This window comes from Stegodyphus dumicola, chromosome 7, assembly GCF_044657685.1.
Source record: "Stegodyphus dumicola isolate Sdum_Otavi_A_Nest chromosome 7, ASM4465768v1".
In the NCBI taxonomy this organism is placed as follows: Eukaryota; Metazoa; Arthropoda; class Arachnida; order Araneae; family Eresidae; genus Stegodyphus; species Stegodyphus dumicola.
Genome location: NC_140774.1, coordinates 108,934,568 through 108,954,553, shown reverse-complemented (window position 1 = coordinate 108,954,553; position 19,986 = coordinate 108,934,568). Strand labels below are relative to the sequence as shown.

The 19,986-nt window shown below is 34.3% G+C and overlaps 1 protein-coding gene across 2 annotated transcripts in view; it reads left to right on the top strand.

Annotated features, from left to right (window-relative positions):
• The window catches only part of LOC118184834 (uncharacterized), an 82,398-nt gene that overhangs the window by 41,687 nt on the left and 20,725 nt on the right, over positions 1–19,986 (top strand). For both annotated transcript variants that reach the window (XM_035354565.2, XM_035354564.2), the window contains exons 3-4: positions 10,009–10,151; positions 16,085–16,202. In XM_035354565.2, coding sequence (XP_035210456.1) covers positions 10,009–10,151; positions 16,085–16,202 — 261 coding nt within the window. The remainder of the gene's footprint in view (positions 1–10,008; positions 10,152–16,084; positions 16,203–19,986) is intronic.

Here is a 19,986-nt window from a genome sequence, read left to right as displayed (position 1 = left end):
TATAGTTTAAAGAATTTTCTTTATCTGTTTTTCATTCTTTCTATCTGTTCTCCGTTGAGATGTTTATAGATGTTTACTTTGCTGTGAGCTTCTATTTATTCCAAAAACGTTTTAATTTCTGCCGCCTACCAGTTATCGAATGGTAAAGTAGGTGAACATTGGTTAAGCGATCCGGGTTCGTATCCCGGTGAACGAGCTGGGTGCGTGGACGTTTTTGTGATTTTCCTGATTTGTAATGTAGATACAAGCTAGTCCCTCTTAGGAGGTTCTACGTGAAGACATCCCCTCCCTTATGCAGACAGCACTTATTATGCTTTGCCATAATCGAATAAACCAAACTGATTACACTTTTTCTGGAATAATTATTAAAGAGATCTGTATGAGTCTTAAGTTCCTGACACAACATACTTATCTTTCGAGGTAACATGTCAGATTTTAATACAGTGTCCATGAAATTCCCATAAATTTCCTGCAAAATATTCTCCTATGTATCATTAAGTGCGAAGCCGGTGGTACAGAAAACATTATTTTTACCTAATTGGAGGGCTTTATTTACTTTCCCTTTAACAGCGAAGGTAACAAAAAAGTTCTAGTGAAAGATTGCGCTTACAATGTCACTACGCCCTTTGACAACAAAGCTCCAGTAAACAAAGCAAATGAAGCAGCGTTAAAAAAATATTAAATTGAGGATGCAGGCAAACTGTTGCAAAAATGGATTTCCTGTTTCGAAAACTCTCCTTTTGTCCAACTTTCACCTGTTGATTATGGATAAACACGTGGGCACAGAAGAGATGTTACCATAGAACTTTGTCTTTAAAAAACGTAATCTTTGACCTTACTTTTTATTGCGTATTCCTTTTAATTCTTCTCTGTGTAAATATAAAGAGATTAATGTAAATCATATTTCTGTACTATTTTATTATTTTTCTGTGACGTTTTTGTCATGCATTTTCTGTGACGGAATAAAAAGCATACTGATTAATTATACATACTAATTATTTCTCGGTAATTAGAAGAGCGATTTTTTCCCTATGACTATGTTTTCTCATGAATTAAATTTGTCAATAGGTAAAAAGAGAAAAGAGGCTTAACTGACATAAGTTTCAAGAAGCAAAACGTTTAATGAGTTCTTCAATAACTGTTAAGTATAAGTAGATAACTGTAAGAAACATAATGCCTGATATTGCTTGATGATCTACCTAGTTTATAATAAACAAAATATCGCAGTTTCAGTTATAGTTAAAACTTATAACTGTATGTGGTGTTAGCCACATTACAAGAAATTATCCGAATAAGTAGTAAGCACGTCTAACTAGCACTGGAATGTCTGTGATTCGAATCTCAGTAAAAGCTTAGTTGTTTTCTGGTAATTCTTGCTTTGAAAAGTCTAAATGTTTCTATAGCAGATCCGGAATAAAATGCACTGTCATCACCTGAATTGGTCTATTTGAAAGGAATTTAAGTTTTATAACATTTATTTTATTTTAAAACTTTACTATCACTTCTTATTTTCTACTTCCGGCCAGAATTAAATGTGTTAATTTGTTTATGGAAATTGTACTTGCTAACGCCCAATTATTTAAGTTGTGGCTATTTGTCAAGAGTAAAAGAGAGAGGGAGGAAGTTAGTCGCCTTGCCACTGCATTACACGCGCGTTTTCAATTAGCGCTGCCCGCCTTTAAGGCCAGAGGTTTAGTCCTCTTGATATATAAAAATGTATTGTAGTTTCGGCAGTTTGGGTACTACATACGTAATAATTTAAAAGGCCAGTCTTAGCGTTAGGCATTTGTAAACTAATTCAAAGTTAGCTCTTATTTAAAATTTTAGTAGTTTTATATTTTTACGTTCAGACCACAAGTGGTTGGTCCCTGTATCCCGAAGTGCGGGAGCACCTGTAATCTTATAGAGAATAAAGGGTAAAATCAATCCTTCCTGCTTGTGTTGCCCATTCCACATCTGTTTTGAACATAGCTTGAGTAAGCTCCCTGTTCCCATTCAGGACACATCATGTTTCCTAAGCAAATTAAGAGAAACACAAGTCCTGATATACTGAGTTTCGTGACTGTCTCTAGTCGCCCTGCGTAAGACTGGAAGTAGAGAGGAGCGAATATAAAGAATTGCCGCATACCTCGTATAAGTAAGTTGTGTAATGCTCGATGTTAAGTGATAGTAGTTCCATATATAGTTCGAAACCAGGTGAGAACCTAGTTAAATTTTCAGGTTTCTTGCTCAAGTACCTTTAGAACATGACTTCGCCTCAATAAATCTCACTTCAAAAGAATACCGAACTGCTGTAGAAGAAAGGCACTTCCTTTTTCTAAAAATGAAAGCAATCGGGAGTTTAAAAGGAAGAGGGAAAATATAACAGAAAAGTACAGTCTTACGCATTAGCAGTTACTGCTTGTCCTTTCTAATAACAAAGCCAGATGGAAAGAAAAACCTTGATTTTTATTGTGCGCCCAAAGAGTTAAGAATTAATACCGTTGAGGAGGAGAAATAGCGTCAGAGATATCTCCGGTAATATTAAAGACATAGCCAAATTTCCTCCAAACATTAGGAACAAATGTCACAAATCAGTCTCGAGCTCTTCGAAATTAACAACGGGAATAACCTAAGTGAGCCTCAGGATGTGCCAAAGTCTTAGGTTTTCTTACAGAGTTGAACACCACGTTGATTTGTCTTTTGTGTGAACACCACGTTGATTTGTCTTTTGTGTATACAATATTACACGATTTTATTATAGTATTTTCAATGTATTTAAGATATTAACTATGTTGAAACAAAATTAAAATTAATATTTAAGTAAATATTTATTTAATATGAATATTTCAAACAATAAACAAATTTTAAAATTTTTACAAGTAATATTTTTAAAAAATATCGATACAAATTTAATGTTTTTAAAATCATAAGAATATAAATATCTGTGGGTAGTCACGTAAAATTGAGTAACAAAATTCCTACTTTTATTTGAATTATTATCTTAAGTAGGTAACAATTCCCCCCCCCCCAAGAACATTTTACACTGGTGTGCAAAACTTAAGAAACGATGTAAATTTTAATCAGATAGCCATGAAATTGTAGAAAAGGGGTTCTTGCGTTCAGTACAATGAACACACAATTCAGTAGAAAGGTCATGTGTATGCAGATGTCAAGAAAAAAAGCTCACAGGCTACGTGAGCGTACGCAATATGCATACCGTCGGCGCGCTCAACTCGAGATTACCATAAAAGGAAGGATGGAGATGAAATTAAAGACATTCGCTGCAAGTGCAAGGAGTTTTTTCGTGAAATATGGCTAGAAGAAATGATCTGGATGACTTCACACGTGGAAGAATGATCGAAAATCTGGAGTAGGGGCGAAGTGTGACCAGTATAGCTGAAGAGTTCGGAATCAACAAAGTGGCGTTTCGCGCGTTTAGAAAGCCTTCCATACTATAGGTACAGCTGTTAGAAAGGTTGGTGGTGGCCGTACCAGGAAAACAACTGCAGTAAATAACCGATATATAGTCCTGCAGACGAAAAGAGTCCGAAACCAATCAGCAAGCGCCACAGCTCAACAACTGTGAACAGCAACGGGCGACAATTGTCGTGGTTTACTGTGTCCAAACACCTTCACAAAGGTGGCCTATGCGCCTGTCGTTTTGAACGCTGCATCCCTTTGAAAGTTGGCCATCGGCATCACCGTTTACAGTGGTGCAAGAAGCGCAAAAACTGGGCATCTCATCAATGGAGTCGTATCCTCCTTACAGAGGAGAATCGTTTTAGTGCCACAAGCGATTCTAAACACAAATTGATTTGGAGAGAGGTCAGGACACGGTTTAATCTCAGTAACATTACGGAAAGAGACCGTTACGGTGTCCTGAAGATCTCGTCTGGAGAGGCATTATGCTGAACGGGCGGACGGAGATCCACGTTTTCGACAGAAGTTTTGTAACCAGAGATTGCTATCGTCACGAGGTGATCCTTCCCCATGTGCGTCTGTTCAGAAACAACCGTGGATAATATTATAATGTTTCAAAAGTTCAGAACTTAAAGCAGATAACCAGAATAACGCTTAGTGCCTTGCAGTTAACAATATGTAAAAACTATTATTAGTTTATAATATTCAACCTTGTTATTCTGGAGTCTTTCCCGCCGTGATGGTATATAATTCCGTTTGGTTCATGTCCGTAGTCGGAAGCCATCATAGCGGTGCACTCACTCACTCACTCACTCCAAGGTGCCATTGGAGCAGACTTTGTTTTTATGGATGACAATGCACGGCCACACATCGGACTCTTGCTGTTCAGAAGTTACTGAAAAGTGAAGATATCACTCGAATGGATTGACCAGCGTGCTCCCTTGATTTAAACCCCATAGAACATGTGTGGAATGCTTTGGGGAGACGCTTGTGACACGATTACATTCACCGGGGAACACTCAACAACTGAAACAAATGCTGAGTGAGGAATGGGCACTCTTACCTCAAGATCTGTTGGAAAATCTTGGTGCTGAGTATGGAGAGACCGTTCGAAGTAACCATTGGAGTAAGGGAGACCATTGGAGCATATCCCATACTAAGGAACACCTGCTTGTTGTTCTTCCTTTTGTACAGACAATCATGTGTAACGATACTATGAGTTCAATAAAGCCTATTTTTGTTTGATTCCATACTGTATGCACTGTATTCACTTTTAGAGCAATTATGCTTTCGTCATCGTTTAAATATAAAATGCTGTCTCTTAATTATGAATTTCATGTCTCTCAGATGATTTCTCGTGGAGTTATGCCAAAAAGAAGACCTGTGGCTTAAGTTTTGCACACCAGTGTACAAGAAATTTTAACTTTTTTTAAAAGAAAATGTCTAATTGTCATCTGACGTGTCTTTTGATTCTGAATCTTAAACACTGTGAATTGAATGCTGTTCTTGAAATATTTTCTCGCTGGCTTTATTACACCCAAAGAAATTTCCGAGAGTGTCAGTGTAGAAGCTAACATTTTAAAAAGAAGATAGGATTATTTCTTCATTTTCTTTTTCACACCCCTACTTAAATATTCATCTGGTAAGATATTTTCAGTCTGTTTGTTTTCAGTCTATAAGTTTAACTCTGTTGGGCATTCTGTAGATGTTAAGCGACTTATTGCTAAGTACCACAGGCTTGAAACCGGAGGCTCGAAAGTGGATCAGAACTTCACTGGCATGTATTTCAACTATCGGCAGTTATAATGCAAGGCGGAAGACAGGAACTTTTATTCAGAATAGCAAATCTAGTAACGTGGCCACGATCTTAGACCTCACTTAAATACACGTGAACTAATTAGTATTCTTGCGGGGAAACGGAAAGAGAGAAGTGAAAGCACAGTCTCATGCTTTTTTTACTTCTCCTGTCCCCATTTCTGAGAAAAATACTTTAACGCTGGGTCTCCGAAATGTAAAACCAGTGCAGTAGGTCAAGCGAAAGCGATATACAGCTAAAGTTACGGGAAGTATAAAAGAAATATTTTACTATTAAAATAAATAGGACTGATTCGGAATCAATATGGAAAGACGTGTAAATGTGAAAGACGTATAAAGGCTGCTCCTCTGAATTTCAAAAAGGGTCCACGAATTTGGTCATTGCTATGTAAGGTCGCCATTTTTTTTTCTTGACTCTATCTACTTAACTTTATTATAATTTCTTAAAATTAATCTGTGAAGGTTTATATTAAGATCTGTGAAAGCAAATTATTGCTTTTACCGAAAATAATGTAAGCGTTAAATGGATACAAAAATACTGAACAATCAGTGATATACTAAACATTAATAACCTATTACCGTATTTTCTTGTGTACTTTTTCTATCAGCCTTTCAGGACCAGGTCCTGAAATTTTGAAAAATTTCCCCATAATTTTCTCTGTCCGCAATGCATTCAGAAGACGAGCTTCCCTAAATTTTAAGATAGATTCGCCCATGTAGATTGATTTCGTCTTGCTAATAAACACTCGCAAACTACTTGAAAAGGTCACGTCGGACTTTTCTCATCCAATTGTCGAACTTTATGCAACCTAATGAAACAACTGAGTCATCACGGGAAACAAAACTGGACTGAAATTTAATCTTCCATTTTACAAAGTCAGCTGACTTTCTCCAATTATTTATTGGTGATTTGAGACCTCAGCAGCAGCAGAGTTACCTGTGTTTATCTATGACTACGTTTTATTGTTGTTACATATGGATTTATTGAAAATATCAATCCAAACATACGAAACAGCTCAAGTATCATATAAGAGCAGTGATAAATAATAAAAAACATATATTTATAAAATAAGAATCAGAATAAATGAACATGGGAACAAAAAGTAAAAAGTTAAAAATTTAAACAACAAGGAAAGGAGCGTAAGATATGTAGTCTTTACAAGGAGTTCATGAAAGCTCTGGCATTCCAATATAGTTTACTTATTTCACCTCGTTTCTGAGACTCTTAATCTAGATCTGGACATATAAGAAGATGCTCTGCATTCATGATGCTCGAATTGCAACGTTGGCATATACTAGATGCAAGGATGCCAAAATATTAAGATGATGTGCCATGTAATCGTGACCTGTTTGTAGTCTGAAATTTGTCACAGCCTCTTCACGGGGTTTTTGACAAAAACCTTTTCCGCGTGTGTTTGAACGTTAGCCCAGGATTTGGTTGTCGATTTTGCTGCCTGGTAAAATGTAAAAAATACCCATGAATTTCCCAACAATATGCTTTTTAAGTGACTCTGGAGGAAGTGGTTTGCTGTCTTGTGGCGCAAGTGTTCCTCTCTTAGTTAGTGAGTCTGCCTTTTCGTTACCGTCGGCATCTACATGTGAAGGGATCTATTGAGAAACGATTGTTTTGTTGTGTTTATAATGAAAGTTCAGGGTTTGTCTTATTTCTCAGATAATCTGAGTATCTGAGTCATGATTTATAACTACAGCCTGGATGACTGCTTTGGAATCGACTAAAATAACTGCTTTATAGAAACCATCGATCTTTACCTTGAGGTTTTCCAGAGCCAGTGAGATTGCAATGATCTCTGCATCAAAATTCGACATGAAGTGTCCCACAGGAGTACATTGAGAAAAACGTTTAATTCATACACTACCCTAGTATTTTGTATTTTAGAGCCATCAGTGTATACTCTAGTTCATTCAGGTTCAGGGTATTGTTCATATAACATACATAATATGTTTGATTTTAATATTGCATCAGGAATGTTTTTCTTTTCCAAATCATATATATCTAGCTGGTATTTGATATCAGTGTATTCAAGGGGATTAACCATGAAATTTTTACAATTCATCGGTTTGTTTTCATCTGTTTCTTTTAATAATTTCTCACAAGCCTCTAGGGAAGACTTTTGGGTCCTCATAGTACTTGGTTTACATTCGTTCATCCAATGCGCTGTTTTCGATGCTTTCATTTTAACGAATGTACCAACTGCTTGTTTCTTGATTTCAGTAGCAATTAGTGGGTTGGAAGTATAGCTTTGCATAGCTGTAATCGGGGTAGCTTTCACCGCTTCTGTGATAGTTCGAAGAGTTTGCTTTGGACCCTTTCCAAAGAGTCAATCTTCCCTTATGTGGTAGAGATTAACACCTCACTTCCATATTTGAAAATATGTTTAATGCAAGTGCTGTAAGTTTAATTTAGGGTAATCTGTGAGTTTTCCCATTTGGTACGCCCTATGCCATAATCCATAAAGAGCAATGTCGTTGCACGGCTTGTCTTGTAAAATCTTCTGAGTACTTTTTTCTGTTTTCACCATCTAAATCAGAGATTCTGTTGGAGAAATCGAACTAATCTATACTGAATACGACTAGAACAGAACTCTAACATCGAAGAAAAAGTATTAGAAATTATACGAAGTTTGCATTTTTGAGTTTTATAAGTACGTTTCTGAAAATAAAGTTTTCAGCGTCATATCTCGGTAGGATTTCAACTGTCAACACCTTAATATTTAATTTTCGTAAAAGAATTTTTACCTTTTCGCATGGTCTAATAGACTTTGTAATTTTCCGTATGGAAATTTTTGCATTCTACTATTCTAAACATTTTCTGAGTTCCAAAGACTGGCCAATTTTGTCATCTTACAAGGCTCATTTTTAGGCCTCTTATCACGCATCACCTTTCCTTTTTTAGCAATGTTATCCGAAAATGGTATCCGGAGTTAGTTTTATGGAAGTTCCTTTCCTTTCTCCAAGTTTTCCTGTGCGTAGAGTACATGTACATAGTCAGCTGGATGATCTTGATCGCTCCTGGTACAAGAACATTTCAAGTTTTCTTTCTATTCTTAAATTTAGGTGAAATAGATCAGAAAAATCCTTCAAGCATCTTAGCATGCTAAAATTGAAGAGCTAACAGTGGTCAAAGGATTTTTCAAAAGATGCTCTGGTATTTTGAATGTTACCAAGATATGAAACTAGAAACTTGGTGGAATAAAAAGGGGAAACATTAATGCAACATGGACATGTGTAGTAAGGCCTGATAAAATTTAACAACGGGAAATCTAGATCGAAATAACGGTTTTAATCATAATATTGCCCGCATACGGATGCTTATGTGGCTCCAAAGGATACCTTAATAAACTTGATGAGAAATTTAAGCCTCTGAGGGCCCATTACTTTGATGAGCCAGCTTATGAAACTCAAGAAAGTAAGGTAAACGTGAGGAGACCATTGTCTCTTATATTGCTTGTATGGCAATCAGTTGGAAAGTGACGAAAGACAAAAGTATCGCCACACAAAAAAAAAAGAAGTAAACATCAGCACTCCAAGTGAGGTTTCCGAAGCTGTGGTCTCAAAACATGTGAGTAACAAATGGTCTGATCAAATTATCTTCTGGAATGGTTTGATAACTAGAACTTCTGAAAAATTTGTAATAATACAACTAATTCCAGTTTTGAAGAAACGCTTATTTAGTTATGTAGTACACTATAGGATGGATCGTCAAGTCACCATGGACATTTTCTTTTCATCCGGTAATGACCATTTACAATCCTTCGCAGAATCCTATTCTATACTAGCTAAAGTGTGTGGACGTCTGTCTTTTAGATAGATGACTCATCTATCTAGCCTGCCTAAATAAATAGATGAGGATGGAAGATAGTTTGGACCCAGGATGGAGGGGGTAGTATAGAACTGTATTCATAATGCATAGGTAAATCCTTCTCTTTATATTGAAAGACAGTCCGAAGTAATTTTCAAAAAGCATAGGAAGCTGGTTGGCAATGCCACAGACTTTACCTATGACATGCTTAAATTGGTAAGTCCATGCATGATATTGCGCACTTAACTCACAAACCTTTAAATACAGACTGAAAATTTAGCAACTTCGAATATGAAGACGGCCATGTGACCACCCACATTTCAGCATTTTCGAGTATCGGTCAGTCTAGTAGAATTAACGTCGTAAAAATTTATAACTATAAAAAAGATAATATACCTCTATCAAACTCTTGTTTATTGATTATTTCCTTGACATTTATCATTTACTAAAATTGAATAACTCTTTTTCAACTCAATCAGTTATAGACGATCTTAGTGTAAAAAATCCACATCATCTATGAACAACAGAACATTTCCACATTTAATCATTGATCTACTGTTATTTTCTGTCATACAGAAAATACTCGTATTTTTCCTTGCTATAGTTTTTTTCGAGCATCCTTTGCAACCCAAAAAATATTTTACCGAGAAAAAGTCATCTTTAAAAAGTTTATGATAATTATTAGGAAAGAAAATAATGCATTTTCAAAATTAAACTAATTTTGATGCCTATGATTTAATGCCAAGAGATGTCAATGGAACTAAGAATTCAATAAACACTTCTAATTTTGAAACTTCTCAGTCAGAAATTTTTCAACTGAAACCGATTCAACACTACTGAAACATACACAGATACTCGCATTTGAAAAGAATCAAAGACAATTTTTCATCGTTAGACAATTATTTGAGAATCTAAAATTACTCTTAAAATTATCCTTAACCTTTTTAGAAAGAATCTGCTTTTTTTTCCAGAGTATGGAGCCATATTATGGACTGTATCAGAAAATACGTCATCGATTGTTCTTCAGAAGAGCAAAGAACGAAATTCAATGAAGCTGTCAGTAATTCTATTGACTCTGTTCACGCCATTTGCAGCTCGGAACGTTATCGAAGAGGTAAACCAAAAACATTTCATAATGAAAAATTTAGAAAAGTAAATAAGTAACTATTTTGTGAATTACAAAACGCCTGTGAATTGAGAACACGGCGTAATATTGTGCAATGCAGTAAGCCAAACTTGTCCCGAACTGTGTCTCGAAAGTAGTTCCCAATACTGAAGTCAAATATATTTGTATGACCTTATAAGAATATGTACCGACTATGCGTGACTAAATAAATATTTCATTGCTTATGAAATGTTTTGAGAGAATGCATTATTTTTGTAGTTCTATCACATTTAAAACTATACTCGATAACAAACAAACATTCCATTTTCATTGATATGCTTCCTTAGGCATTAGTATAAAACATCAAAGTTCTTTTTCATAAACATGAGAGAAAATGAGGCAAGAAAGGTGCTTTGAAAATGTGCATTTGCAGTCTATAGTAAAGAATAAAATGCCCTTAATTATTATTTTGCTTAATGTTTATTTGTTAGTTAAGCTTTACCGTTTTCAAAAAATCTTACAGGAAAATCTTTATACATAATGTTCAATATCATCAGTTTACTCATGTCACTGTGGTAAGTGTTGGAAAGTATTATCCTCTTATATGGAGATATTTCTGCATTTGAAACAGTAAATAGACAGATTAATTTAATTAGCTAAAATAATCACTTGTAAATATTATCAATAAACTGCACAAATTTCAGGAGAACCATATTTCTAAAATTGCTCAGCTGGGTTGGCCAACAGGTAGCTGTTCAGCGTAACTGGTATTCTTTTGATGATAATAATGTATAAATATCTTCGATCTCCAAAAATAAAAAAGTAATACGACATGCGCATTTATTACATTATCAAACCACAATAATCAAAATCTAAAAAGCCGTCTTCTTGAGTTTTTAATAAAGTTTTCTTATCATTTGTGTTATTTCAACATTTCAGTTCCATAGCTTGTTCTAAAAACCATATGTGTTTAGAAGTTTAAACTTTGTTCTTAATTTTCAACTAGAAAAAGCAAAACCTGTCAGAAAATTTGCTTAAGCATTTTTTAATCTAAGATTTTAAATCTTAAAAATTTTTAATCTGAAATTTGCCTTTTATTTAAAGCAGTCAACAGTGTTTGATAAAATATTAATCAAAGCATGACAAAATTGGAAATAAAAAATATTTATAACGCCACCTAAGATGTCCGGTAAAATGTAACACAATGTTTCCTAAAATAATCAGATCGGTGGTTGATTGATAACTGTTATCGATAACTGGTGTTAGTTACTAGGTGTTCCCAAAGTTGAAGAATTTAAATAATCATGTAGAATATTCAATAATAATAATCATGTAGAATAATTAAAATAAATGATCATTTAGAATAATTTAAATAAATAAGCATGCAGAATAATCATATAGAAAAATCAAAAGACTGTTAAAATACTAATCCGATATACGGAGTACTGTTAGGTTAGCAAGTTAAGAAATCTGTGTTATTGAAACAGTAAAAGTCTTTTTTTTTTACCTAAAAACTTTGTGAAGTAAGCATTTGGGATACTTTAATTGAGTAACATTTGAAGAGAAAAGTAATTTAATATCTTTGATTATTATGCAGTTAGACAAGTAGAAATACCAAAGAAGAATTTTGAAAACTAAAGCTAGTTCGAACAGCAGAAAATGGCGCAGAAATGATTTAGGGAGTGTATGCCGCTTTTTGAAGATGGAGTTTTAAATTTGTTGAATCTCAAAATATAATTCGAAATCATCAGTTTAATAAACCTTAACCATAAACTAATTCCAAATTTTGTTAATGTAAAGATCATGAGCATATTGCTATGAGCTAGTGGTTCTAGCTACTATTTTAAGTTCTTTTTGGACAACTGTATCTTTGAAATTTATTTGCAGAGATATTGTACTACATATTAAAACATAGATTTCATTTTTTTCTAATATATTATTTTTCTTTATTTTAAACCTTGCTTGTTCTAAAGCAAATATAATCAAAATATTCCTTGCAATAAAGTAATTTGTTCAGAAATTGCTAATCAGTAACTCGCATAATCATTCAAACACTCCAAATTTCCATTGAGATGTTTTGGTACACAACATTTTTTGTTATAATTTTTTTTCTTTCAAATGACAATACATCACAAAAAATTGTGGTCCGCATTTGAAAATTTTTAATTGTTTAGCATTCTGTAAGAAACTTAATAATTCATCTTTTTTCAAAGATAGTAAAATTTATCGAAAGCACTTAACTACCTTTAATGTAACAAAACGATGCGAACTGAATGGAACTGTGGAAAATGCAGTGGATTCTGGAACACATTCCAGGCTAACCCCAGAGAATAGCAGATTCATTCTAGGAAAAATCAAAGAACACCTAAAAATCAGTATTGTAAAACGTTCAATAGATTTAGAAGGACGTTTTGAAATAAATGTTTTTAGAAGCATTATTTAAGGCAAATGGATACAATGAGCGTTCAGCATAAAGGTAGTTCTGAACACGAAAACAAAGAAGTACTCGGAAAATCTATAGTAAATAAAGTTACTTCATATCGCAATTATAATTACAGAAATGTCGAAATTTAATATATCTGGGGCCGACAGAGGAATTAATATGTAGCAAAATCCGAATTAAGAACTGAATTTGAAAAACCTGTTGCCTATTGTAAAGCATGAGGGTAGAGGCATAACGATATGGGGATTTTCCACTGCCTTTGGAATAAGAAATTTAGTAAATATCGGTAATAGTATGAATTATGCAGATATATACGCCATATTCTTTGTTTTGCTACTAAGCGTACTGTAGGTAAAATTCGTGATATAATTAATAACGAAAATACTGTTTAAGCTAACGTCTACATGTTTGACCTTGTATCATATTTCTTCAATATGCAGAGTGAGCATGATAAAGAATATGGAAACACAATATTTCTCCGAAAGCTGTACGAAAAGCAATTCTGACGAAGGAGCAGTACAAAATGGAATATTCTTAAACCCCTCCCCCCCAAAAAAAATATAGAATCAATGAGAAAGTGCATGAAATGTGTAATTTTAGTTAAAGGATATCCAAAAAATTATTTAATGTCCCGTTACTTTTTTACTAAACATAAACTCGTTCAAAGTGTCAGAATTTTTACGAGAGTTTATTTTCATAACATTTTAAATAAATTATGTTTTTAACTAATAACGCCTTAAATCACATTTTTCACAGCAAGCAGGTTTTAAAATAGACAATGAATAGGACAACTGAAAGAAAAATAAAGGCATTTTGCTAATAGTAACTGATATTGGCAAATAAAACTGAAGAACATAAGTATACGAAAACAAACCTAAGCCACTGTAATTTTATCAAAATACCATTTTAATGTTCGGATTTAAATCCAACCCAGCATATTTGGCAAACAACGAAATTTGAAATTCCAAAATAAAATATTTCTTTGGAACCATTCAAACTACACTGGTGTGCAAAAATTAAGGACGAGACGGTTTTTTCAATATAACTTTGTACAAAAGCTTTCCAAATCAACACATTTAATACTGTAAGATCCCCAATACGTAAAGACATGAGTAATGTAAGCAACACTTACTAAAAGAGAAATCAGAGGGATAAAAAGAAGCTTTATTGAAAAAGTAGCATGGAGCGCAATGCGACTGAAGGCCGAAACATCCCTGTGATGGGTGTCCAGCAAGAAACATCCGGTCTTTAATAGGGGATATGATCTCCCCTGACTGCTAGGCAGGTTTCACAGCGTCTGCCCATGCTGAGAATGAAGGTGTCAGTGAGTTGTTGAAGCATTGCTGCCCATTCATCTTGCAGCGCCAATCGAAGCTCCGGAATCCTGTACGATGTTAGAGGTACACACCATACAGGGCGTCGTGCAAACAGACCACCACCGTGCAGTCTTCTGGCCACGGTAAAACGCGATATCGGTCGTCCAGTCGTCTGTGTCGTGTGTCTAGCGATTTCTGCCGCTGCCTGCCGCCTGTTTCTTCTGGTCTGTAAGGCAATATACCGGTCATCTGCGGGTGTGGTTCCTCGTGGACGACCACTACTAAAACCCCGGATAGCTGTTCCTGTAGTTTGAAATTGTCTCCAAAGTCGTGAAACGATGCTGTGAGCAATTCCGAACTCTGCAGCCACACTTGTCACACTGCGGCCTTCCTCCAACTTCCCAATGATTCGACCTCGGGTGAAAGCATCCAGATGTCGTCTAACAGATTGATTATTCGCCATTTCTTGCTGAGGCAGCAACTCGGTGTGATTTTAACTGCTATACGGCGTGCAATCTCTTTGCCAGAAATACTGATCTTACACCGACAACATGCTTTATACTACTCAGACACTCCCCCATTACGTCTACCTGCATACCTGCTCATGTGCTACCGTACATCACCTTACTTAATCTCCTGATTGGTCTTTCTGTCCGCTCTGCCTCTTCGTTCAGCTGATATGCTAATTTTCGACTTCGTCCTTAATTTTTGCACACCAGTGTATTAATGTAAGGGAAATGACGAAACATTATGCTCTAAATATTAAAAAATCTAGTTGAATTTAGACAAAAAAGATAACATTACGCTTCTAAGTGCTAATAAAACATTAGAAAAACTTTAAAAAATTTATTTGAAATTTTTATGTGATAGAAAAATCAGTGTACGATCACTTTTATGATTTCATTCCCCCCCCAAAAGAAAAGAGATTAAATTTTAAGTACTAAATTTAATTTTGTAAAAAACATTTGATATAAGAAAAACACCAGAAAAACGCACATTTCAAAGAAAATTATGTTTAGTTTCAGTTTAATGTATTTAAAAATTTTGATATTATTTACAAAAATCGAAAATATACAATCGCTTTTGTGAGGCACGATATATGCTTTAGCTAGATTAATTAGTTTTACACTACCTTTGGCAAGATAGTTTAAGACAGTTAAAACGTGATGATACCCCTTCCCAAGAAGTTAATTCTTGATCACTTTGTTGCAATTGGGCCATTTAAATCATATATAATAAATATTATTTAGTCACGTTGAAAATATTTGGTATTTTTGTATTATATCTCGTCGATCGTGAGAGTTGGCGGAGATCTCATCTAAGCTGTAGACGACAATCGTTGTAGCGGAATTCTAAAATAATTGTTGTTTATTAAATGAAATGTTATTAATAAACAGTAATTTCTATTATTTATTAAATATTTACTTATGTTAGTGTTTATTAACTATTATTTATAAAAAATTTATAAAATAATGTGCTTGTTCATTAAATAAAGAGCTGAAGTCTTTTTATTTCATAAACAATCACACATTGCATTATAAAATCGACAGATCCAAATTAAAAATTTATCACCTTAAAAACCTGTATTAATTAAGGTTTTTAAATTAAGAGATAAATCAATTCGCTAAAATGCGAACTGCGGGAAGTATTCGACCCGCTTCGTTTTTGAACTCCTAAAAGGTCAGCTTCGTCAGGTTCTACTACTTGTTTAGGCCCTCCGATTTTTCTCGAAGTTCTGTTTAGAAGACTAGTGAGTATAAACTTCTGTACGTAATTGTTCCAATATATTACTGTTTTGTAAATTTGAAAAAAAAAATCCACTTCTTGTTGTTCTCTAAAGGGTAGGTTCCAATTTTAATAATTTCTTTTAAAAGACATGGAAGAATATAACAACATTTATTACTTTCTATCGTTGTTCATAAAAGAAAAGGATACTTATCGAGAATAGATCCAGCTTACATCAGACGAAAGCGCAGACGTCATAAATGTGTTTCGACGCCAAGGATATCCTTTACTTGATCTAAATAGCACTGGTGACAGTTTCACGATCGAGGTGGTAATACGTAAGTGCCAAATATTTTTAGGAAATACATATAACACAATTTTATATTAAACTGTATGATTTAAATTTATATATTTCACCGTTTACATTTCGCCCGTTAAACATTTTTTATGTTTCGCAGATTACTTAGAATATGCAACGTGCTACAGAAAAGTGTCTATGGACAACTGTGGTCAGCATTTCAAGAAAATGGTCGACAGTGCGTATAACCCACATTCCTCTGAGTTACAGATATGTTGGTAAGTTTTTCTAACTTCTGGTTAATGTGAAAAGTTTCATCAAAATGGGGGAAGGATTGATTACCAATTAGCTGAATCCACTAAGACCGATCAATAAAATAATCGATTCTCAAAGTAAAAAAAAATCGTTACATTATTTATTTATCACTTACCTATTAATACTACCACGTTGGCGAAATCTGGCTATATTTTATAGATGAAAAGTTAAAATTATTTATCAGATTTAAGTTGACGTTTCCTCTACTCCTTGTTTGGAATATTTCCCGACTATCGATATTTATCGTAAGTCGGCAAACTTTATCAACTTCGAACGAAATCCCACTTTTAAAATTTTAAATGAAATATTTAATTATTAAATAAAGATTATGAGACACATTTAAAAAATCAAAACAGTTACATCTTTTGCTGAATCTAATGTTTTGGTGTTGTTCATCGGACCATGTACACAGCAATCTGTTTTCACTTTAATACAATGAAAGTACTCAAGCAACTCGGTATTGCGCACCGTCTGTCTACCCAATTCATCTGGTTGTTTTTTCATTTAGGTTTGGTTTGGTTTATTTAATTATGGCAAAGCCTACTAGGGCTATCTGTCTAAGAGGAGGAATGCCTTCGTGGAGGACGTTCTAAGGGAAACTAGCTCGTATACACGTTACACATGGGGAAAACCACGAAAACGCCCATACAGCCAGTCCGTTCGTGGGATTCGAACCTCGAACCGAATTAGCGACTTTACCGCTCGGCCGCTGGGGAGGGGCTGTTTTTTCATTAACGATTCTGCGGCAAAACAGTGTATATGTGAGATATTTTAACATAGTTTCATCCACTGCTCACAAACTCCATAAGAGATATTTTAGAACCGAATTAAAGGCAAAAGATATCACTATTTGTCTCTGAACACTGACGGAACCCAGAATGCAACAAAAAAAAAAAAAAAAAAAAAAAAAAAAGGCATGCGAAAATGGCGACGTTGTTTGACTGAAGCATTATTATGGGCAAGGTTGCTTGATAAATGTTTATGAGCATGGTTGCCAAAGTTTAGCATGATGGCGATTTCTACTAAAGTGGTCGCGATAATACGTAAATACCATTTAAGTAAACATAAATTTATTTTGAAGCATTTAGCACTTATTTCGATATTAAATTATATTTATCATCAAAATTAAAACTAAAAAATATAATGTTTGCAAAAGAAGAAATATATTTAGCATTCCAATCAGTTTTCTGCCAAGCCACATGCTTCCAATAAAACTTGGGAACAGACAACATTAAATCAATATCACGAAAGTCGCTTGCTTAGCTAACTGGTCATCCTTCTCATTACCAAGAACATCACTGTGGCCTCGAACGTAGGTAAAATGAATATCTAAAGTATGTCCACTCGCGTGTAATATAGAGAGAATTTCCCACATCAGTTTTTCACAATCTCATGATCGAGTCCTAAATATCGATATAATTGTAACATATATACATATAGTTGAATACTAATTCTGCAATCATAGTCTTAAGTCAAATAATATGCATATTCATAATCATACTGATACATCATAGTCATAATTCATACTTACATTCAAATTTCTAAATCATTTACAAAGGCAGAGTTATTTAAGATTCCTAATGTTAGTAACTTGTTTAAACTTTACTCACTACTACACAAGAAGTGTATTTTATTTATCATACAGGGTGTCAATAATTTATTCACCGGATAAAGATATATTTCAAATACGAAAGACTAAGAATGACGGAAAAAGACTGATTAAAGTTTTACTAAGCACTTCAAAGAATTTTATGCTAATGCACTTCAAGACGAGTATCAATAGTTGCTCGGAGAATATAAAGTATATGCTCGATTTCCCTCCAGAGCTTTGAGGAGTCACAGTAGCTGTTTCTGTAGTGATCCAAATTTTTTATTTCTTCGGTGCTGCGAATCTCTGCGGCATAAACTCAGTTCTTCAGGTATCCCCCAGAAGAAAGAAATGGAGTAGTGTGACGTCGGAGAACGGGATTAGCCGTGAAATTATTTCACTTGTACCAATCCAACGACCTGCGATCATCAAGGCAAATGTAGTGTAGATCATGCGCAGCCCAATGACAGGGGGCCCCATCTTGTTGGAAAAAGTTTGTCTTCATTTCATCTAATTGAGGTACCGAAATTAGTCTCAGCACATCAAAGTAATTGCAACGCTTAATGGATCCGATGAGGGAAAAAATTTACGAGATGCAATATTCTTCAAAATGCAATTCATATTTAGCAAAAATAGTTTCTCAAGTAACTCACGAGTCAATCATCTGTTGTAAAAAAAGGGGGTTAAAATTTTTTTAATTAAGAAAAATGTTGGAATTGCTTTTAGGATCTGAGCAATGAATTTCTGAAGTAAGTGAGATCATCGCAAGTAATAATTCTTTTCATCTGACGCATCTTCTTTTTAGTAAAATACTGAAAAAGATGTCTAAAAGTAAACTTTCTGGAATTTCTAGACTAATCTTTCCAAGAGAAAATGCGTCAAAGAAGACCCTGAACCCATCGACAGTAATCACCCGAATTAACTGATTATACCGAGAAAAAAGGGACTAGTCAGTTTGTTATGAGTTAGTGCACATTAACGTAACTTAAGGGCTATTTCGCATGATTTTTTTTACAAAATGCGTGCTTTCTGATATCAAAATCTTGTAGTTGTGCCAATTAATCTCTCCTCAAACATGAAATATTGCTTCATCACTGAATACGTTTTTCTGAAGAAACTGATCATCATTACTTACTTATTCGGTAAACAGAAATTTCCTTACGAACTACTCGATCATTAGGTTTGATTTGTTGACATCTGTAGTTTATACGCAGTTAGTTATAACATCGATGAACAACTTTATTAACATACAATCTCGGAAACACGACTGTTTTATTTACGGGCATTGCACACAAACACATCTCGAATGGCAGAAACCTTTCCATCGCTGAAGCTTGGCTTACTAGCACTTCCTTTATGCAAACCATGTCCTCTCTCTCGAAATTGTCTTAATCATCTTTTAAGTTATTGTTTCATTGGTAGACGATTATTAAATTCATGCTGGAATTGCCTCTAAATTCTTTTTCGAGATTTCATTTCTCGTAAACAGAGGAGACATATTTCTTTTCAATGCATGACTCCATTTTTTTTCTGTAAGCAAACAAGTTTCTTGTTGCCATTCCCAAAAGTTGGAACTGCCTCTGATTTCTTTTTCGAGATTTCATTTCCCATGATCAAAGAAGGCATATTTCTTTTCAATGCATGACGCCATTTTTTTCTGTAAACAAACAAGTTCCTTGTTGCCATTCCCAAAAATTAGAGTAAATGAAATTTCTTAAACTAAAGATTGTATCGATACAAATTATTTCCTGTTGCTTCGTAAAATTATATTTCAATTTGATTTTGTTATCCGGGTTTAAATTATGAATACACTGTGTTTAATGTAGAGAGATAAAATAAAATTCTGGAAGGACTCAGATTTTAACGATCGCCTAAAAGGGTTTGTTAAGGTTTTTCAACGCTCTCGCTGAGCTCGCAGCCTACCAGTGCCCCTCCTGTTAACCCGTTTCTTTCTGTCTTTTTAGCTTTGTTACTGAACATCATTTCTTCACACTTAAGCCATATACAATTCAACAGCAAAATTACAGCAATTTTAAAAGCAGCATGAGTTTAGAATTCTCTGTGAAATGTTAATTGTTGGTATACATTTCTCTATTTTTCAGTCTTTTCTTAGTTTTTCATTTATGTACACTTTTCCTAGATGGCTTGCAAAACATTTT